General features: G+C 39.6%; 3 protein-coding genes across 3 annotated transcripts in view; 1 reads left to right on the top strand and 2 right to left on the bottom strand.

Moving 5' to 3' along the window:
- Positions 1-9,220, bottom strand: part of LOC110057966 (uncharacterized) — a 29,116-nt gene extending 19,896 nt beyond the window's left edge. The window contains exons 1-7 of the mRNA XM_089294177.1: positions 7,643-9,220; positions 7,420-7,542; positions 4,887-5,123; positions 1,939-3,959; positions 1,696-1,855; positions 977-1,150; positions 244-519 (exon numbers count right to left, since the gene is read on the bottom strand). Coding sequence (XP_089150303.1) covers positions 244-519; positions 977-1,150; positions 1,696-1,855; positions 1,939-3,959; positions 4,887-5,123; positions 7,420-7,495 — 2,944 coding nt within the window. The 5' untranslated portion in view covers positions 7,496-7,542; positions 7,643-9,220. The remainder of the gene's footprint in view (positions 1-243; positions 520-976; positions 1,151-1,695; positions 1,856-1,938; positions 3,960-4,886; positions 5,124-7,419; positions 7,543-7,642) is intronic.
- On the bottom strand, positions 9,221-15,126 carry LOC149109051 (uncharacterized). The gene is made up of 4 exons (XM_089294204.1): positions 14,173-15,126; positions 13,950-14,072; positions 10,550-10,786; positions 9,221-9,622 (listed from the first exon to the last, which is right to left on the bottom strand). The coding sequence occupies exons 2-4, from the start codon at positions 14,023-14,025 to the stop codon at positions 9,279-9,281; spliced, it is 657 nt and encodes a 218-aa protein (XP_089150330.1). The 5' UTR covers positions 14,026-14,072; positions 14,173-15,126; the 3' UTR covers positions 9,221-9,278.
- A 1,216-nt stretch (positions 15,127-16,342) lies between these two features.
- Positions 16,343-22,101, top strand: part of LOC110057939 (intraflagellar transport protein 80 homolog) — a 26,709-nt gene continuing 20,950 nt past the window's right edge. Inside the window, exons 1-8 of the mRNA XM_089293151.1 lie at positions 16,343-16,665; positions 16,982-17,039; positions 18,103-18,154; positions 18,269-18,380; positions 19,081-19,191; positions 20,158-20,226; positions 20,779-20,888; positions 21,464-21,553. Of these exons, the coding sequence (XP_089149277.1) occupies positions 16,629-16,665; positions 16,982-17,039; positions 18,103-18,154; positions 18,269-18,380; positions 19,081-19,191; positions 20,158-20,226; positions 20,779-20,888; positions 21,464-21,553 (639 nt within the window). The 5' untranslated portion in view covers positions 16,343-16,628. The remainder of the gene's footprint in view (positions 16,666-16,981; positions 17,040-18,102; positions 18,155-18,268; positions 18,381-19,080; positions 19,192-20,157; positions 20,227-20,778; positions 20,889-21,463; positions 21,554-22,101) is intronic.

Here is a 22,101-nt window from a genome sequence, read left to right as displayed (position 1 = left end):
TTGTTAGCAGCACGTTGGGATATTTTGGATGGAAAATGACAATCTGGCATCCGTATATACACCTAGGTGATATCACGTGCAACTCTGCTATTCAGAGAGGCACAAAATGCTTTACCCGTAAATTATCCGTCTCCTCTCTTCTAATTCCATTTCCAAACATAACCTCACTGAAGTCGCCTTTTGAGAGAGAGGAAACCTATCAATTTATTACCAGACGGGTAATGGAGTATATGGGGTACCTACATTCAACGTAAAGCGAGTAAGTTGCACTCGTTTTGCTTCCGCGACAAACATACTCGCCGCCATCGGATAACATCAGCCTCCGAATTACGAGTGAATAGCTGTCGTCTTCAACCTCGACGAATATTCTGTCGCTTGGACTTGTCCCCGTGATTTGCTCGCCACTGGATTTGAACCAACCGAGAAATTCCTGGCCACGAATGAAACAGATGGTTCTGGTACTCTTGTCCATGTCAGCAACCACAAAGTCGCTGTTATGAGAGAGCTGCACGACTGGATCTTTGGGTGAAATAGGAACATTGTTCGAGAAAAAAAGAAGCAATTACATACCTAAAAAATATTTAAAAGAGTTTCATCGCGTAGATGAAAAACGAAGGAAGCAAAGTCAAGGCAATTTAATTCTAAAAAGAGCGGCATTTTAGGTCTGCAACCAACTAAAGGGCGCAGCCATTAATCACAGTGACCGGGATATCCGCATGGTTAAGGATGGTCTTCGCTTCATGAGCTAGACTGAGTATGAAATGATGCAATGTTGAATGTTTTAACATTTTAGTGACTGTTTATTTTGTCTTTTTATTTGGCTCATCACATACGTAAACCTCGTTGAATTGATCGGGCAAAATATTGCTTTGTAAAGATGCGCTACTGTTTGTAAGTCAAACGGGATAGACCAAGTGGGACAGTTTGTCTATTTGTTCAATGTGTGACCTCGGAATAGAGCACTTTCTTGTTTTACCTTCAATTCTCGCTTTTATGGAAGACGTTTCACCGATAACTTCCTCCGACCATGGTCCCATTCCATACTGATTAGCAGCTGATACCAGAAACACGTACTCAGTTCCAGGGGTTAGTAAATCGACAGTCAATGAGTTCACAACGCCAGACACTTGGAGAATCTTACCAGGCCTACCTTAAAGGAGAAGAGCTACAGGCAATTCTATGCTGTTCTACGTGAGTAGTTCTTTAATCATTCGGATTGTCCATAATTTTACGTCCACTTTGAAAGGGGAAAAGGGTAAAATAAAAATAAGTGTAATAAAGGATAAATAAAATGGGGTCCATTTATCATTTACTAGTTGAAAAATGTAATATTAAAGTTTGTGCATTAAATTCTTATTTTCCTTATTTACTCTATATCCTCTAATCCCACATTTCGGCACTAAAAACGTATTCTTTCGTCCACCGTACCCTGGCCACTAACCGTGGACGATGAGTACACTGTGAAGTGCATTCATTGGAATAGGGGGCATTGTCGGAATAGTGGTGTTCACTACGTTAACACATCTAAATGGCGATCATTTAAATGATGGAATTATGCCGGGTGCTAAGTCACTGATTTCCCTTAATACCGGGGGGGGGGGGAGGGGATATGAATCGAGAAGCGGTACCAAATTGAAATAAAAGGACAACTTACAGCTCAAAATATTCAATATTTTAATGCAGAAAATACTTTACCTTCGTTGACGTTAATAACTTTAATCCAGTAAAACACAATATCTTCACTTCCTTGACGGGGTGGTTTCCAGGTTACCTCAAGCTCGGTGTCTGAGACAGCTGCGGTGGAAATATCCACGGGAACACTAGGGAGAATGGTCCGGACTGTGGTAGGTTGGCTCTACAGAATTAATTAAAGCAAACCGGTTGTTTCAGTACCAGGTAAAATGAGCCTACTGAAGACAAGAAATGCAGTAATCTTACTTTCTCTGGTGTAGACGTCTTTACTTCATCTGGCGAAGACGTTGTCCCTTCCTTCTCTTGTGAAGAAGTTGCCCCTTCTTCATCTGGTGAAGACGTTGTCCCCAATTCTTCCTCTGGCGAAGACGTTGTCGCTTTTTCCTCTGGCGAGGACGTTGTTCCTTCTTCCTTTGGTGATGATGTTGTCCATTCTTCCTCTGGCGATGACGTTGTCCCTTCTTCCACTGGCGAAGAAGATGTCCCTTCCTCATCTGGCGAGGACGTTGTCCCGTCTTCCTCTGGTGAAGACGTTGTCCCTTCTTTATCTGGTGAAGACGTTGTCCCCAATTCTTTCTCTGGCGAAGAAGTTGTCCCTTCTTCCTCCGGCGACGACGTTGTCCCTTCTTCCTCCGGAGAAGAGGTTGTCCCTTCTGCATCTGGCGAAGATGTTCTCCCTTCTTCCTCTGGTGAAGACGTTTTTCCTTCTTTATCTTGCGAAGAAGTTGTTCTTTCTTCATCTAACGAAGACGTTGTCGCTTCCTCATCTGGCGAGGACGTTGTTCCTTCTCCCTCTGGCGAAGATGTTGTCCCTTCTTCCTTTGGCGAAAACGTTGTCCCTTCTTCCTTTGGCGATGACGTTGTCCCGTCTTCCTCTGGCGAAGAAGATGTCCTTTCCTCATCTGGCGAGGACGTTGTCCCATCTTCCTCGGGTGAAGACGTTGTCCCCAATTCTTCCTCTAGCGAAGACGTTGTCCCCTCTTCCTCTGGCGAAGAGGTTGTCCCTTCTTCATGGGGTGAGGACGTCTTTCCTTCTCCATCTGGCAAAGCCGTTGTTCCTTCTTCATCAGGCGAGGACGTTGTCCCTTCTTCATCGGGGGAAGACGTTGTCCCTCCTTCCTCTGGCGAAGACGTTGTTCCTTTTTCAGTTAGCATTGAGGTTGTTCCCTCTTCGTCATGGGAAGAATTTGTTCCTTTTTCCTCTGAAGAAGATGTCGTCCCTTCTCCAACTGACAAGGACGTCCCTTCTTCCCCTAACGAAGACGTTGTTCCTTTTTCATTTGGCGAAGACGTTGTTCCTTCTTCATCGGGTGAGGACGTCGTCCCTTCTTCCTCTGGCGAAGACGTTGTCTCTTCTTTATCTGGCGAAGACGTTGGTCTTTCTTCATCGGGTGAGGACGTCGTCCCTTCTTCCTCTGGCGAGGACGTTGTCTCTTCTCCATCCGGCGATGACGTTGTCCCTTCTTCATCGGGTGAGGAAGTCGTCCCTTCTTCCTCTGGCGAAGACGTTGTCTCCTCTTCCTCTGGCAAAGACGTCATCTCTTCTTCCTCTGGCGAAAACGGTGTCTCCTCTTCCTCTGGCGAAGACGTTGCCTCTTCTTCCTCTGGCGAAGACGTTGTTCCTTCTTTATCAGGTGAAGCTGTGGTCCCTTCTTCGTCAGGTGGGGACGTCGTCTCCTCTTTAACTGGAAAGGACGTCGTCCTTTCTTCCTCTGGCGAAGACGTTGTCCCTCCTTCATCTGGTGATGACGTCTTTTCTTCTACATTTGGTGAAGATGTTGGCCTTTCTTGTTCTGGCGAAGACGTCGTTCTCTGTTCATCGGGCGCTGAGGTTGTTGCCTCATGATCTGGTGCAGAGGTAGGCCCTTCTTGATCTGGTTCTAACGTTGTTTCTTCTTGATATGACGGAGAGGTTGGTCCTGCTGGATCTGGTGAAGAAGTCGTACCTTCTAGGATTAATGAAGACGTTGCCATTTTATCTGGGAGAAGCGTCGCTCCTTTTGTTGCCAGTGCAGGTTTGGATGATGTCAATTCTTGAACTGGGAAAGATGAAAACTCTTCATTTGATGAAGACGTTGTACTTTCTAGATCCGGTGTAGATGATATATCTTCTTCATCTGTTATTGTGGATGATGTGACTACTTCTTCTATGAAAGAAATTGTCACTTTTTCTTGCGGGGAGGTTTTTGGTGTCCCTTCATCAGATGTTGTTGGTGTAAGTTCCGTTGTAGTCGCAGCTGTTAAGGTGGTAGGTGTAGCTTCCACACCTGCATTTTTCATCAGACGAAGTAGACATAAGTTATATTTATATCAGAATATCGTAGTTTCTCGCTTTCACCACTTTATTTTTTGTAATACAGATTTAAGAATATCTGAATTACCCTTTCGTTGTTGTTCTATGCTTGAATAAGAAAACATTACATAATTAAGGTTGAAAAAGTTGATTTATAGAGGCACTGTGGGAGTAAAGGTTCTTGCCTTAGAACGTGACAAGGGTACCATAAGTCTTGATATGTCGAGCCCAGCCTTAATTTGGTAGGCGTCTCCTGCGCCAACCATTTTGGTGCGGCTCTGTCCTCGTTTTGAACCATTTTAAAACATCTGTTTTAAAACTAAGATGTAAGACAGCCATTCCTTGGTCTCCTAAATTGCTAAATCGTTCCGAATAACAGCTGAAGTGGCGTAAGCCAAACCACAATTAAACCTGGTATTGTATCTGATCATCTACGTGAAATACAGTTAAAACCCGCCTGTGAGAGCCTACATTTTGTGAAGACTAGCAAAATAGGTCCTTGTATCTTGGAGTAGTTATTGGCAAGTGAGGCTAAGTAGGTTCTTAATTATGTTCTTGAAGTCTATGAAGTAAATATAGTTGGTGATTAACAGAAAAATAAATAAACTTAGGTTTGGTCCTCATTTATTCACAACTGTATTATGTATTTTCTTGTCATACAAATTTGCAATCTCAAAGTCACACTCCTTGGCTAAAATGCTGATTATAATTTAATTGTAACCAACAAATAAGAACCCGCCGTCTTGGTCTTGCTTGGCTAAACAGGTTAATATATTTTTGGGTATTAAAATGCAAAGGTCTGCCAGCAGGTTCTTAAACCACTAGGTTCTTACATGTGTTTACTGTAGTTGCAGAGGCCTACCGAAATTAAAGCAAAAGAATAATAGCAAATAAAACATACCTGGCTGTTTAATGGCCACATGTGGTGGATAGGATAAGTCATTCGCGTGAGGGAAGGTCATTAGCAGGCTTAAATCTGTGCAGAGATAACAAGCTTGGCTTCCACCCTCCCACCACTCGATAGCTCCACATCCTTCACCGCAATAACTTTTACATTTTTCTATAGTTGTGCCTCTGAGGATCAAGATTCGGCCTAATGACGTACACCAAAATGGAGAGTAATCCACCCATTTTGAATCTGCAATATGATGAAAGGTCCTTCAATCGAGTTTCATGCCAGGCGCCAGGTCTGCATGTCATCTCTCCGCCGGGATTCCAAGGAAGAATCGGAAGAATCGCGGTGGAGAGACTGCTCCTAGCCACGAAATACCTAATGATTTATTGTTGCCAAAGCTAGGATCGTTATGTTTCACACGGGCTGCAATATGACTAGGTGGTCTCAGAAACTCAATTTTACGGTGGCAGAGCATTTTTGTTTGTTTTTGTTTTTTTGTTGTTGTAAATGTTCAGTGATTGAAAAACATGCATCAATTGAACTCGTTTACTATTTATATCTATTCAAGATTCAAGGTCAACCACAATCCCTGGTAAATCTTACCCCAGTTGCAATATGATTAAGTGGTCTCAGAAACTCACTGTTATGATTGCGGGGCTTCGAGTTGTTTTTGTTTGTCTGTTTGTTTTGTTTGGGTTTTTGATTGAAAGAACACTTCATCAGTAGAACTTGATTAGGGTTCGACTAAATGGAAATTGAGAGCAGACATTACGAATTAGCGTGCTAGTACATAAATTGAACTGTTCGTGTGCCGTTTTGAGTTAGTATAGTCTGGTGCATCTTCCCGTTTATTTCATCTAAGAACTGTTGTTACATATAAGTTGCCGTTTTTGATCTCGTCACGTACTCCTCCACTACGAGCGACGATGTCATGCACGTTTACAGAGTAATTATATATTTTAAGTATTTTAGTCCAGGAGTTGCCCTTATCTGTTTCCTCTACTAGAGAATTTTATGGAGAAGTCATCTCGAAATTTCTGTTCGAAGGCTACTGATAACAATACGATATATATGATAGACGAGCATGAATAACAAAATAGACCCAAAGTATTCCAGACTGTTTTCAATCAACAAAACTTGTCCTGCGTCTTTAGCCCCCCACCTCTAGATATTGAGAAGAGAACACGCTAAAAATGGTAGTTATGTGGAAATGTTCATCAAGGGAAACCACAAGAATTTTTTCAGGCTCTCTATTTACTACAGCTTGAGCCAAGTTTTCAAAGCATGTTTTGTTCATGCTTCAGCTATGGGCCTTTTCGAGAAGTTCAAAGGAGAAAAAAGATATCCGATACGACCGATCCATTTTCACTCAGCAAGTCGCCATAAAATTCAAGATCAAATACACAGCATAATCATATAACCACTGTGGCTAGCTGTCAGCTTCTGCTGAGTTACCTTTTTCGACTCCCAAAACATATCAATTCTCTACAGTGACTGTAAACAGGACTTTTAAAGTGGGTTCTGAGACTTTGGTGGTTAATCAAGGCGACACTGAACGAATCAACTTTCAGCTAGTTCATGTATATACGCTGCACGATGTAGCCTGTGTCAGACAACTGTCCGCTCTCCTCAAGAAAAATCGGAGAGAGGAGAGAGGGTGGCTGTACACAGGCTAGCTAAACTGCTGCTAATTAGTAGTTTATCACATGACCTACTAATAAGTAGACAACAAATGGGATTTGTTATTTCAGTGATTTTGTACAGGCCTTGCAAAAATAGTTCAGTTGTCGACGTCGAAATGTTCAACGGTGTAAAGTATTATAGATATACGATGGGTTTTTTTTATCTTGAATAAATGTTTTGTTATCATGTTATATTGTTTTCCTCAAGTTTCTTTTTTATCCCCTTCCTTTGACAACTAGTATAATTTTTGCTGACTTTAGACCATCATCAGTAAATATATATAACCCTTATCTCCATGCGATATCTGTGAATATCTGTTACTGATATCTCATCAAGTGACAATTCAACTTGTATTTCGGAATTGTATAAAATATACTTGATGCCCACACACCTTGGCTGGGTGTTAACGTAGGAAAATATGCAAACGCCTTGCTCGTGCAATATTAGATTTGTTAACCCTGCCCCCTTTTTTTCTTGGCTTGTTTACTTCTCTCCCAATTTACACAAGCGCCAAGCAACAACAAACAGAAGTTAAGTACGTAACCTTCTGATCAGGCTACCCTGAGAACAGAGGAAAATTAAGCCTAATAATTAGTTTATTATATTTTGTGTTTGTCTTCTGGCTACTCACAGAAGCTAAATAAACGTCGATCGTGGAAAACAGATGCTAGTGCAATCGTCTGCTTTATTTCTCTCTCCAGGCCACTGGCCTATTTTCGACGGTTTTCTAAATCGGTTTTCACTCTGAGCTGACCTTTCAATCGGGTTGGGAGACCAAACTAACCGGAACTCACGAAGTCGTTTTCCGAATGAGTTTGTCTATGATAAGAATATTATTTCAGACAAAGTAGCTTACCTTTGGATGCGGATAGACAGAGAGGCGCGCAACAGATTAAAACAATGAGCAACTGCAGTGAGAACATTTGCGCCATCTCGACGGTGTACTAGCACTCAGTCTTCTTTCCGAATGTAGACAAGCCTATATGTCAAAATCACAACATATGAATAGAAAAATGGATTAATATAGAAAGAAAAACGTTTCCTGAGCTCCAACCGCAAACAAAAAAATATGCCTTTACCTGATGTTGCTTTTGGAAAACGAAGCACTGATCGGACCTCGACTGAAATGTGAAATGTGAAAGGTTTCGGGCGGTTTGGAATTTAATCCTTTTCGTGCAATATCGCTTTTCCTTCACGAATCCAAATTATGTCGTCATGGTGTAAATTTTCTTCAGATGGAGCGGCTTCCAGGGCTGAACAAACGTTTGTTTTATGTCAACGATTGCTTTTTCAAACCCCTGGTTTGATGCACAATTTATACTAATCCTTTTGAGTCTAGACGTGGAGTAGAATAAGTGAGTGTTCATATTTTGTTGGAATCTTTTTTTCTCCGATTCCTTTTTTGAAATTTCGCTAAAAAATGTAAAAAGTAAGTCGATCGTCGCAAGAAGTACTTCACTTTCTAAGGGTCGGTGCTGTTTTCTCGCCTGGCCTTGAGTAAAACGAGGACTGGTCATTTTTCAGGGAGTTTTCTTGTTTTTTTTAATATTTCTTCCCTGCCGTGTCGTGGGTTCTGACCCAATGTTTGAAGTCAACATGTTGGATTGATACATTAATTATCAGTTCAGCGATAAATGTGTAATAATACATTGAATCTCTCAACGATAATGTCGTTTTAAAAGGCGACATGCTATGCCAAAAAAACATGCAGCTATGTTTGGCATCCACGCGAGAAATTCCTCTTAGGTCTTCTGCATGAGGATTCCTCCGAAACAGTACAGGGTGTTCAAGGGCACAAGAATTCTTCCAACGACAGACAATGTAAGAGAGTATAACTGTTATTCCGATGCCTGATGAAGTGACTGGAGACAGCTTGTATGAAAACAGTTGGCTGAGGAAGGTAATATTTTTCCGTATACGCACAGGGCACCATGAAATAAGGCTCTTACTAAGATTGATTTGCTGCCAGAACTCGTCGTGACTTTCGATCAGACATCTTGAGTTTATTACATATTTTCGTTTATTTACAAACACGGTTTGCTTCTTGACGGTTCAGCCCTAGAATGTTTATTTTTCGTCTGAATGTGTAATTCGATTCGTTTCATTCAATTTGCGAGTGATTGATAACCTAATTAGCCACATATCACACTTCCATCGATGGGCTGCTGGGCTGATACGATTTAGCATGTCGACACCATTATCACTTCCAGCTCAGTAGAAAAACATGGCGATAGCATAAATAGGGTAAGAGTTTTGGGAAGCGGGCCGCGCACCCCTACCCGAAAACAAGCTTCAATTTGACTTTATTTTCTTTAATAACTTGTACCAAAATATTACCACTTACTATTCTAGAGACATCAGTCATTTCAGTTTTTCATCTAAAACTTTCAATTCTTCAAGTCATTATTGGCCCTCTTGCTGTAGTTTCAACAAAGTGCAGTACCCTTCTAAATACTAAAAAAAGTCTTTTATTCTTGGATATATTCAGTACTTTGAAATCCAATTTTGGACAACACAACACATAATTCTTTTAGTATTGTTCAAACTTCCCGATCCCGGGGTCAATATTTATGTTCAAAGTTTGCTAAAATTCCCCACGTGGGGTGCGCACGGACGTTCAAAGTCCCCACCTCATCCCGTGGGTCCCCCCCCCCCCCCCCCCACCGTGGGTATGGCTGGTTTTCACATGGCGTCACTAAAATTCAAACTACAAAACTATTGATCATCCTGAGATTTTACTTTAATGATTAGTGAAGACGTTGCCATTTTATCTGGGAGAAACGTCGCTCCTTTTGTTGCCAGTGCAGGTTTGGATGATGTCAATTCTTGAACTGGGAAAGATGAAAACTCTTCATTTGATGAAGACGTTGTACTTTCTAGATCCGGTGTAGATGATATATCTTCTTCATCTGTTATTTTGGATGATGTGACTACTTCTTCTATGAAAGAAACTGTCACTTTTTCTTGCGGTGAGATTGTTGGTGTCCCTTCATCAGATGTTGTTGGTGTAAGTTCCGTTGTAGTCGCAGCTGTTAAGGTGGTAGGTGTAGCTTCCACACCTGCATTTTTCATCAGACGAAGTAGACATAAGTTATATTTATATCAGAATATCGTAGTTTCTCGCTTTCACCACTTTATTTTTTGTAATACAGATTTAAGAATATCTGAATTACCCTTTCGTTGTTGTTCTATGCTTGAATAAGAAAACATTACATAATTAAGGTTGAAAAAGTTGATTTATAGAGGCACTGTGGGAGTAAAGGTTCTTGCCTTAGAACGTGACAAGGGTACCATAAGTCTTGATATGTCGAGCCCAGCCTTAATTTGGTAGGCGTCTCCTGCGCCAACCATTTTGGTGCGGCTCTGTCCTCGTTTTGAACCATTTTAAAACATCTGTTTTAAAACTAAGATGTAAGACAGCCATTCCTTGGTCTCCTAAATTGCTAAATCGTTCCGAATAACAGCTGAAGTGGCGTAAGCCAAACCACAATTAAACCTGGTATTGTATCTGATCATCTACGTGAAATACAGTTAAAACCCGCCTGTGAGAGCCTACATTTTGTGAAGACTAGCAAAATAGGTCCTTGTATCTTGGAGTAGTTATTGGCAAGTGAGGCTAAGTAGGTTCTTAATTATGTTCTTGAAGTCTATGAAGTAAATATAGTTGGTGATTAACAGAAAAATAAATAAACTTAGGTTTGGTCCTCATTTATTCACAACTGTATTATGTATTTTCTTGTCATACAAATTTGCAATCTCAAAGTCACACTCCTTGGCTAAAATGCTGATTATAATTTAATTGTAACCAACAAATAAGAACCCGCCGTCTTGGTCTTGCTTGGCTAAACAGGTTAATATATTTTTGGGTATTAAAATGCAAAGGTCTGCCAGCAGGTTCTTAAACCACTAGGTTCTTACATGTGTTTACTGTAGTTGCAGAGGCCTACCGAAATTAAAGCAAAAGAATAATAGCAAATAAAACATACCTGGCTGTTTAATGGCCACATGTGGTGGATAGGATAAGTCATTCGCGTGAGGGAAGGTCATTAGCAGGCTTAAATCTGTGCAGAGATAACAAGCTTGGCTTCCACCCTCCCACCACTCGATAGCTCCACATCCTTCACCGCAATAACTTTTACATTTTTCTATAGTTGTGCCTCTGAGGATCAAGATTCGGCCTAATGGCGTACACCAAAATGGAGAGTAATCCACCCATTTTGAATCTGCAATATGATGAAAGGTCCTTCAATCACCTAGGGGCCAAACCACCCCCCTAATGTTTCATGAAGGCTATATTTGCTTGGTTTATATATTTCTGAACCAAGTTTGGCAGATGAGCTTTCTTTGTTGTCCAGTTTATTTTAATTTGGAAGTTGTGACAAAATGTCAGATTATGACGTCATAATTGATGACGTCACCAAAACGTGCTATAATTTTTTGTAAAATCTGATAAAAAGATTATGTCATTGGAAAGACCTTGACTAGAGGAGTAAAATGCCGGAAACCGTTTTTTGCTACGACGATTATTTTTCGAGATATGGTAAGTTAAATATTTTTTTTGTTGTCCCCCCGGAATTTGCTTAACCATACTGTCCTTCTTAAGTCAGTCTCTCTGGTTTACTTTTTTTCAGTTTTATTATAGGAAGGCTAATAATCTAGAAAAATAGAAAGCTTGATGTTGTCAAAAATCGTATGGTTTTAGAAATTTGATTTTCGGCTTTGTTAGGATGGTATTAACAGTAAAAAACGGGTGACGTCATAGGTTATGACGTAACAAACTAATTTTAACGCAATAACGCTAGAGGGATAATTTTTTATTCCGATTTTCTTCTTTATTTTTGCTTTAGTCATCTGGCACATCACATGTGCAACATAGCTGCATTTGCTGGAACAAAAGTACGGCTCCAATTTGGGGATTTTTCTCAAGGGGGGACCCCATATTTTGCAGAGTTATTTTTCAAATTTAAAAATGCCATATTTCATTTAATTTTTGTGATATGGACAAAATTTTTTCAGATTCCAACTCCCCTTGATGTGCTCTTTCGAACACATTGTCAAAAATAGGCATATTAAAAACTTCAAAAATGGCAAAAAACATGACGTCATCGCTGTGACGTCACAACTTTGACATTTACTGACATTTTTCACGTAAATATAATTGGCAATAGGTCTCCTGCTCATCTGCCAAGTTTGGTGTAGAAAGAGTCAATACTTTTTAAGTACTGCGAAATAATGTGAAATACCCAAGAACTGACGAAACAATTCGGGGGTGGTTTGGCCCCTACGTGAATCGAATTTAATGCCAGACGCCAGGTCTGCATGTCATCTCTCCGCCGGGATTCCAAGGAAGAATCGGAAGAATCGCGGTGGAGAGACTGCTCCTAGCCACGAAATACCTAATGATTTATTGTTGCCAAAGCTAGGATCGTTATGTTTCACACGGGCTGCAATATGACTAGGTGGTCTCAGAAACTCACTGTTATGATTGCGGGGCTTCGAGTTGTTTTTGTTTGTCTGTTTGTTTTGTTTGGGTTTTTGATTGAAAGAACACTTCATCAGTAGAACTTGATTAGGTTCGACTAAATGGAAATTGAGAGTAGACATTACGAATTAGCGTGCTAGTACATAAAGTACATAAAGTACATAAATTGAACTGTTCGTGTGCCGTTTTGAATTAGTATAGTCTGGTGCATCTTCCCGTTTATTTCACCCAAGAACTGTTGTTACATATAGGTTGCCGTTTTTGATCTCGTCACGCACTCCTCCTCTACGAGCGACGATGTCATGCACGTTTACAGAGTTATATATGTTAAGTACTTCAGTCCAGGAGTTGTCCTTATCTGTTTCCTCTACTAGAGAATTTTATGGAGAAGTCATCTCGAAATTTCTGTTCGAAGGCTACTGATAACAATACGATATATATGATAGACGAGCATGAATAACAAAATAGACCGAAAGTATTCCAGACTGTTTCCAAACAACAAAACTTGCCCTGCGTCTTTAGCTCCCCACCTCTAGATATTGAAAAGAGGACACGCTAAAAATGGTAGTTATGTGGAAATATTCATCAAGGGAAACCACAAGAATTTTTTCAGGCTCTCTATTTACTACAGCTTGAGCCAAGTTTTGCCGGGTTTGATATACCTTACAGTCCAAGAGTAATGTGATTCGCCCTTTTTCAAAGCATGTTTTGTTCATGCTTCAGCTATGGGCCTTTTTGAGAAGTTCAAAGGGTAAAAAGATATCCGATACGACCGATCCATTTTCACTCAGCAAGTCGCCGTAAAATTCAAGATCAAATACACAGCATAATCATATAACCACTGTGGCTAGCTGTCAGCTTCCGCTGAGTTACCTTTTTCGACTCCCAAAACATATCAATTCTCTACAGTGACTGTAAACAGGACTGTTAAAGTGGGTTCTGATAATTTGGTGGTTAATCAAGGCGACACTGAACGAATCAACTTTCAGCTAGTTCATGTATATACGCTGCACGATGTAGCCTGTGTCAGACAACTGTCCGCTCTCCTCAAGAAAAATCGGAGAGAGGAGAGAGGGTGGCTGTACACAGGCTAGCTAAACTGCTGCTAATTAGTAGTTTATCACATGACCTACTAATAAGTAGACAACAAATGGGATTTGTTATTTCAGTGATTTTATACAGGCCTTACAAAAATAGTTCAGTTGTCGACGTCGAAATGTTCAACAGTGTAAAGTATTACAGATATACGATGTTTTTTTTTATCTTGAATAACTGTTTTGTTATCATGTTATATTGTTTTCCTCAAGTTTCTTTTTTATCCCCTTCCTTTGATAACTAGTATAATTTTTGCTGACTTTAGACCATCATTAGTAAATATATATAACCCTTATCTCCATGCGATATCTGTGAGTATCTGTTACCGATATCTCATCAAGTGACAATTCAACTTGTATTTCGGAATTGTATAAAATATACTTGATGCCCACACACCTTGGCTGGGTGTTAACGTAGGAAAATATGCTCGTGCAATATTAGATTTGTTAACCCTACACAAGCGCCAAACAACAACAAACAGAAGTTAAGTACGTAACCTTCTGATCAGGCTACCCCGAGAACAGAGGAGAATTAAGCCTAATAATTAGTTTATTATATTTTGTGTTTGTCTTCTGGCTACTCACAGAAGCTAAATAAACGTCGATCGTGGAAAACAGATGCTAGTGCAATCGTCTGCTTTATTTCTCTCTCCAGGCCACTGGCCTATTTTCGACGGTTTTCTAAATCGGTTTTCACTCTGGGCTGACCTTTCAATCGGGTTGGGAGACCAAACTAACCGGAACTCACGAAGTCGTTTTCCGAATGAGTTTGTCTATGATAAGAATATTATTTCAGACAAAGTAGCTTACCTTTGGATGCGGATAGACAGAGAGGCGCGCAACAGATTAAAACAATGAGCAACTGCAGTGAGAACATTTGCGCCATCTCGACGGTGTACTAGCACTCAGTCTTCTTTCCGAATGTAGACAAGCCTATATGTCAAAATCACAACATATGAATAGAAAAATGGATTAATATAGAAAGAAAAACGTTTCCTGAGCTCCAACCGCAAACAAAAAAATATGCCTTTACCTGATGTTGCTTTTGGAAAACGAAGCACTGATCGGACCTCGACTGAAATGTGAAATGTGAAAGGTTTCGGGCGGTTTGGAATTTAATCCTTTTCGTGCAATATCGCTTTTCCTTCACGAATCCAAATTATGTCGTCATGGTGTAAATTTTCTTCAGATGGAGCGGCTTCCAGGGCTGAACAAACGTTTGTTTTATGTCAACGATTGCTTTTTCAAACCCCTGGTTTGATGCACAATTTATACTAATCCTTTTGAGTCTAGACGTGGAGTAGAATAAGTGAGTGTTCATATTTTGTTGGAATCTTTTTTTCTCCGATTCCTTTTTTGAAATTTCGCTAAAAAATGTAAAAAGTAAGTCGATCGTCGCAAGAAGTACTTCACTTTCTAAGGGTCGGTGCTGTTTTCTCGCCTGGCCTTGAGTAAAACGAGGACTGGTCATTTTTCAGGGAGTTTTCTTGTTTTTTTTGTAATATTTCTTCCCTGCCATGTCGTGGGTTCTGACCCCATGTTTGAAGTCAACATGTTGGATTGATACATTAATTATCAGTTCAGCGGTAAATGTGTAATAATACATTGAATCTCTCAACGATAATGTCGTTTTAAAAGGCGACATGCTATGGCAAAAAAACATGCAGCTATGTTTGGCATCCATGCGAGAAATTCCTCTTAGGTCTTCTGCATGAGGATTCCTCCGAAATAGTAGAGGGTGTCAAGTGCACAAGAATTCTTCCAACGACAGACAATGTAAGAGAGTGTAACTGTTATTTCGATGCCTGATGAAGTGACTGTAGATAGCTTGTTTGAAAACAGTTGGCTGAGGAAAGTAATATTTTTCCGTATACGCACAGGGCACCATGAAATAAGGCTCTTACTAAGATTGATTTGCTGCCAGAACTCGTCGTGACTTTCGATCAGACATCTTGAGTTTATTACATATTTTCGTTTATTTACAAACAGGGCTTGTTTCTTGACGATTCAGCCCTAGAATGTTTATTTTTCGTCTGAACATGTAATTCGATTCGTTTCATTCAATTTGCGAGTGATTTATAACCTAATTAGCCACATATCACACTTCCATCGATGGGCTGCTGAGCTGATACCATTTAGCATGTCGACACCATTATCACTTCCAGCTCAGTAGAAAAACATGGCGATAGCATAAATAGGGTAAGAGTTTTGGGAAGCGGGCCGAAAACAAGCTTCAATTTGACTTTATTTTATTTAATAACTTGAACCAAAATATTACCACTTACTATTCTAGAGTCATCATGTACAATCGTTCCAGTTTTTCATAGAATCTAAAAATTTCAGTTATGAACGTTAAAGTTTATCCTGGTTCTTTCTTCAAGTCATTATTGGCCCTCTTGCTGTAGTTTCAACAAAGTGCAGTACTCTTCCAAATACTAAAAAGTCTTTTCTTCTTGGATATATTCAGTACTTTTAAATCCGATTTTGGACAACACAACACATAATTCTTTTAGCATTTTTCAAACTTCCCGATCCCGGGGCCAATATTTATGTTCAAAGTTTGCTAAAATTCCCCACGTGAGGTGCGCACGGACGTTGAAAGTCCCAACCTCATCCCCGACGTGGGTCCCCCCCCTCCCTTGGGTATAACATTGATAACTGCATAAGGAAAATATGGCTCTTTTTCTCTTCAATCTTCCAGTGAAATGATGACGTCAGTCAAAAATTAAGTCCGTGCTTGTGATTGGACAGTGAGGTTCCCGCGAGGGCCTGAATTCGCGGTACTGATTCAAACATTAACTAAGAATGGAGCGGTCTTTTAAAACACCGCGGCAGCAATATGGGGCAGTTGCATGCTCCTAGTGATGGGCTCCTGAAGCTATTTATTTTAGTTTGATAAGAAATAAAACGCAAACTGCGGTGATCATGATAAACATGGCAATAAAACGCATGTTAAAAAACAAAGTTCATTTACTTGACGTTTCGTATGTTTCAACATACATCTTCAGAAGTAACCGTTAGGAATAGAAGTAACAACTAAATTTAAATTTAAAATAAGTAACTAATTAACAATTAGGAGGGGGGATGGGGGTGAATAAAATCTGTAAATTAAAAGCAGAAAGCAATGAAAAAGAATGACCGGGAAGAGACTGGACCGAGAAAGTGTCAAATGAATTCGTCCCCAGTTTTCTCCGTGTCATGATGCCAGGCTACTCAGGAAATTTCTTGAGCGGCAAAAAAAACTTTACTCGGGAAATATCGACGTCTTTCACGTTAAAAGTTGGATCAATTTTGTTTCCTTCATCGCATGCGGTTACTTCATTGACATCATTACCTTCATGGAACGATAAAGGCTCTCTGAAGTGCTCTTTTGTGGAAATGTGTGAGTTCTGAGCGATATTTATTCGAAGTTGTTTACCTTGGTCACGAGTCGTCAAGGACCCGAACATATTTGCATCTGGGTTGGAAGACGGCTGAAAAACATCAAATATGAGGTTCAAGACTCATATGCTCAAAGAATCCAAGCGTATCTTTTTTGTTTAAACTGTTAGTACGTCAAGTAAAGAGTAGCTATAGCTGTTTTTGGAACGTTTCACCCTGGTCTAAAAGTTCTGTATTTATACGAATTGAGCTTGGTATTGAGCTTTAACTTAAAGCACTTTGTGTTCTCTTTCTTTAATTGAACGTATCGTTTGGTTCAGTACAAGCAATAAATAGCAGGAATTAAACAAAAAGATGTCAAGTTTCCTATAACACCATGGCTTTATCAAGGGCTTAATCAGTCTTGTGAGATAACTGCCTGTTTTGTGGTGTTGTTACCTTCTTGACTAATGTCAAAACAGATAAAGATCTAGTCAGTTGTGTTGGTTGGACAACTGCTGACGAACTGTACTCTAGCGGGTATGTTAGACTTAGTTGGATTTATTACCCAGTCAACTGCATTATTGTTCTCTGTAATTTTGTGGTGCCCTCTCCAAGACGTGATTTATTTTGTAATACGAAGAAAGTCCTTGTCTCATAGAAAAGGTACCATGTGCACCTTTGCACCCTGAAGAAGTTATCTGATCCTGGACACAGGATGTTTGCTTTTACAGTTTATGTTTTGTTTTTTAATTTTACTTGGTATTTTCATGTATTACTATTTATACCATGCCATAGAAAATACAGCCAATCAGAGTACAGGAAAGCCGCTGTATATTCGACAGTATTACGTCCAACCTTCACATGACATGCTCCACGCATATGTCGTTTTGACTGTGCTGGCCACTGTATTTTCTATGGCATGAGAGCATTGCATAACTAGTATATAATTATACCAGAATAAAGTGAAATGCTATTACTGTACCATGAGTAAAATTGAAATCACAACATATGCATTAATGTTGCACACTTCTTTTACTGTAATTAGCGCCCCCTCCCCCCTCGAATAAGAGCCCCCTTTGAAGAAGTGCCCCTCCTATCGGCCGAAATTTTAAATAAGTGCCCCCTTGAATAAGCGCCCTCCTCCCCTGCCCCTCCATTGTGTGGATGAGTATTGAGACAACAAAGGATGTATAGTTTTCGTCATGTGGTATTAGATTTGTACTTTGTTTCAGTTTGTAAACACATTTAGTGAACACATTGAACACGTTAAGTACTAATGGTGCCGCGATTTAAACTTTAGGATCAGCTTTTTATGTCATTAAACAGCTTATGTTGGTGTTTACACGTAGATGATGGATTTAAAAAAAAAAAAGCCACCATTTGGGAAAAATTAAATAAGCCCCCCACCCACCCCTCGAATAAGCGGCCCGTCTTCTCCTAAATTTGAAATAAGCGCCCTGGGCGGTAATTTGAGGATTTACGGTATGTGATTGTTTCAGTGTTTGGAGTCTATCTACATGTATTTACAGTAAACTTATTTACAGCTGAAGTGTGATATAATTGCCTTGTTGACTGTCATATTTTTGTGTCTACCTGACAGCGATGATCATAGTATATTGAAATGGAACTTGTTATCAGATGAAACCACACAGGTAAACATGCACATTATATTTTGAGTTGATTAGACTGTTTTTTTTCGTCTGATGCATCAATTCAAGTATTACACTTTTTTTAGAATGACTTCTGTTTTTCTTTCTTAATCACAGGTCATTAAATTACCAGCAGAAATCTTCCCAACTGATATACACTGGTTTCCACGAAGTGCTGGAGGCAAAAAACAGAGCCAGTCTGAGTTGTTCGTACTTACCTCTACAGATGGTAACTAAACTGATAGCCAGTATTTATATTTTCATATTGCAATGGATGTCTGTGACAGAATTATAATCATAGTTTTCCATGATAGACAGACTTGACCACTGGAGTGTACAGTTGAACCTCAGCTAACGGACACCTTACATAGATGGACACCTTGGTAGTGGACCCAGCCACATACAAACACTGCATTTTTACCTTCTACACCCGGACATTTCTCTTAAGTGGACACTTTTTCTAGTCCCGAGGGTGTCCACTTATAGGAAGTTCAAGTGTATCTGACTGAATTAATGGTACTTAATCTAGCTTCTGTGCATTTACTGTGTGCATCAGATCTTAGATTCATTTATCATATTAAGCCTTGGAAGCACGTGGATGTCAAAAGCGCCTTACTTTTGAGTTTGGGTTACTGGGAAAACCTAACTTTTCCATATAAGTTTAGGTGCTGGGCACCTAGGATTTCATGGTTAGCAATGCTCGGGCTCCTCAAAATGTTTCTTAGACAACAGCCTTGGCTCTGCTTACTGGAATGTTTCTAAACTGCAATTGGCAAGCATCCCATTCAAGAAGAGCTACATGTGTTATACCTTTGCTATAGTCATGTGCAGAAAAATTTTGAGATAACTTAACTAAGCTGTCTCACTCTGGATGAATCTCCTGACAATTCAGTACAGATCCAACTTTGTATTAAAATAATTTCCTGCAGGTAAATTCCACTTGATCTCTCGGAATGGTCGTATTGAGAAGTCTGTGGAGGCTCACCGAGGTGCTGTGCTCAGTGGAAGATGGAGCTTTGATGGGTCAGCCATGGTTACAGGTGAGGAAGAGTTCAGCTGCCCGAGCTGAAGGTTTCATTGAAGTGATCATTGATTGTTTTTTGTCATGCAATCAAGAAAATCAAATATCTTTTAGTTTTAACCCATTGGCTCCTGTGCTGCCCGTAACTGGCCGTGATGAGTGTTGGCCTTTGTTCCACTTCTGATGTCATCACCTTTGACCAAAATTGGCATTATCTATACTCAAGTTCTGCAGGGGGAAAAGATATTTGCAATGATACGCAGATCAGAGTGATTAACCTAGTGGAGCCTGAAATATGTACCAAAATGCTGAGAAATTTGAGTGAAAAACTCGGAGCAAAATTTCCTGTGGCTACACTTAGCTGTACTCCATGGTAAAAATTGCCCGTCTCTGTGATGCCTTCTCAGAAATTTTTGAACTGGAAGCAAGCCCAGAAGAAGGTCAATCACTGCAGCAAAAAGATAAGAAAAGGAGAAAAAGGAAAGGCCAAAAAAATAGAAAAAATTAAAAAAAGGAAAAAGCCTAAAGATGTACATGTAGGTCACTTTCTTGTCCAAAAACTATCTTGAAATTTTGATTTCTGCATGTGGCCAAGCAAAAATGTTGTAAAACACGATGCTAGTGGAAAGAAAGGCATGCTGTCATGTTGTAAATGCCATTTTGAGTAGATTGGAGCTAATTTGGCCCATATCCAGGCTGAAAATCTCCAAAATGTCCAAAAAATGTGTTTTTGGTAGAAAGCTCCGGGAGTCAATGAGTTAAGTAAACCTGTTAAAATACAAAGCATAATGCTTTGGCATTGGTGGGTGAAATTCTCTAGGTGACCATTTTGCAAAAAAAATGGCAGTTACCAAATGATGTCAAAAATTATGGTAGAGCACGCTTGACAAGCTCAGTCTAAGACCCAAGATTATCTTAGTACTATTTTAAATCTAGTTTCTCTCACACTGATCATGCATGCATGTTTTTAATCTTTTTTGCTCAGTTGGAGAGGATGGTCAAGTGAAGATCTGGTCCAGGAGTGGCATGTTACGGTCAACTTTGGTTCAAACAGGTTTGTGTATTTGTGCTTCTCAAACTTTCTTAGTTTATATCATCAAGCAACTACATGTATTCAAAGAAAAGCCACTAACTAAAGTTACATGCATTTTTATCACGGTGAACTTTCCTAAGGGTTAGTGTGATGGACTCTGGATTGAGCAGGCCATTATTTATAGTTTACACTATGCAGTGTCTCTGATTAGTAAGCTTGATGGCTGGCTAGACGACAAGACACTGTGATGAAGTTGTTGACTTGGTTGATTGACTGAAGGAGCGATTGATTAATTGATTGATTAATTGACTGATTGGTTAAATGAATGTCTTTTGTTGATAACAGTATTTCCCAAGACTGGGACAACATCACAAGTCAAGACAAAACAAGTCATTTTCATGACAATTAGCCAACATATGTTTTTCCTTACCCTTTCCTTTTTTTCCCAGCATATGACAGAATCACCTTAATTAGCAGAATGCACCTATAGTGTATTTAAAATTTACAATTGAGTTTTGTCCAAGTATCACTTTGAATGGTTGAGATTCTGTAATAATCCTGTGATGTCTACAGGTACCCCAGTGTATTCTGTTGCCTGGAGTCCTGACTCAGACCACATCCTACACACAAGTGGAAAGCAACTGGTTATTAAACCTTTACAAGCTGCTGCAAAGCCAGTCCAGGTACATGTATGATCAAGTTGGAACTCATACATCATTGTATACTTATTGTCATTGTTCTCATTGTTGTCATTGTAAAGAAGATTTAAAGTGAATTCCCAATTTTTTTTAACCCCACAAGGAAATCAAAAACTGGTTAGAAAATCAGGTACTTCAAGTATTCAGGGGTAAAATTACAGTGCTCATTGGATGGGAGGGAAACAACTTTTTGTTCAAGTTATCAGAAAGTTAAAAAATTGAGGATTTGAGAAATCGGGATTCCACTGTACTGTAGTTTCTGTTTATTATTTGAAGCTTAAAGAACTGATTGAGCGAATGGGAATGCCATAATGATCTTGTACAAGGCTATCAGGCATGGCAAATAAATCCATTTTCCATTTTATCCATTTTCCTTCATATGAAGTTTTCGACCATTACATGTACCATTTGCGGTTATAGAGTCAACTACAAGCTCTTGCTAAAAATGTTTTGCCAGGAATTTAATTTTAATTTTACATGTAATTGTCTTTAAAGACAATAAATTACTACATAAATATAATCATGGATCTGTACACTGTACTTTTAAATGTTTTTTTCAGTGGAAGGGTCATGATGGGATTGTGTTAAAAGTGGACTGGAATCCTATCAATAATCTAATTATCTCTGGTGGAGAGGACTGCAAATATAAGGTTTGTTCTTGAAATACTGACATAAGGAGACTTCAGTAGGTTCAGTGATAAAGAAACAGCAAATTGCAATATTCAGTCATTAACCTTGATGTGGAGTCATAAATTAGAATTATGTTACATAATAATTGATTTGAAATGTTTTGAAGATTGTTGGGGGCAGGGCCTTAATTAGCTGTTGCGTCTGCTTGAGGATCTTATTAGCCTTGGTGCAGTTTATCATCATGTTTTTGGGCAAAACACAGTACATGTACATACTCTTTCAGTCAGTGTTTCTTGACACTGTTTAGCAGGATCAAAATATACAGCTGTTTTGAGAAAGGTTTTCCTAGCAATGAAGCATGAAAAACATGCCGAAAGTATTGTGGGTGGAGGCTGAGATGGTTTGCTGTTGTTTGATCAAAGTGTACGGCACTTTCAGTGTGAAGGAAGGAGCAACCAGATACAAGTAAAATCATTATTTTTCCGTCATTCATGCTGAAACACCATTATCTTCGATCAACCTTTCGCCATTGCTGGCATAAGCTTTTATGCCTTTGTAAGTTAGACAA

The sequence above is a fragment of the Orbicella faveolata genome, unplaced genomic scaffold (assembly GCF_042242905.1).
Source record: "Orbicella faveolata isolate gen_17 unplaced genomic scaffold, um_ofav_v1 contig_25, whole genome shotgun sequence".
NCBI lineage: Eukaryota > Metazoa > Cnidaria > Anthozoa > Scleractinia > Merulinidae > Orbicella > Orbicella faveolata.
Note: the sequence above shows the minus strand (reverse complement) of the source record. Positions and strands in the feature narration are given on the sequence as shown.

Excerpts from the sequence above, each read along its gene's own strand:
- LOC149109051 (XM_089294204.1), bottom strand. The coding sequence starts at position 14,025 with ATGGCGCAAATGTTCTCACTGCAGTTGCTCATTGTTTTAATCTGTTGC. Across the intron at positions 10,787-13,949 it reads CTGTCTATCCGCATCCAAAG|ATTCAAAATGGGTGGATTAC; the intron begins GTAAGCTACTTT and ends ATCATATTGCAG. Across the intron at positions 9,623-10,549 it reads TGTGGCCATTAAACAGCCAG|GTGTGGAAGCTACACCTACC; the intron begins GTATGTTTTATT and ends TGAAAAATGCAG.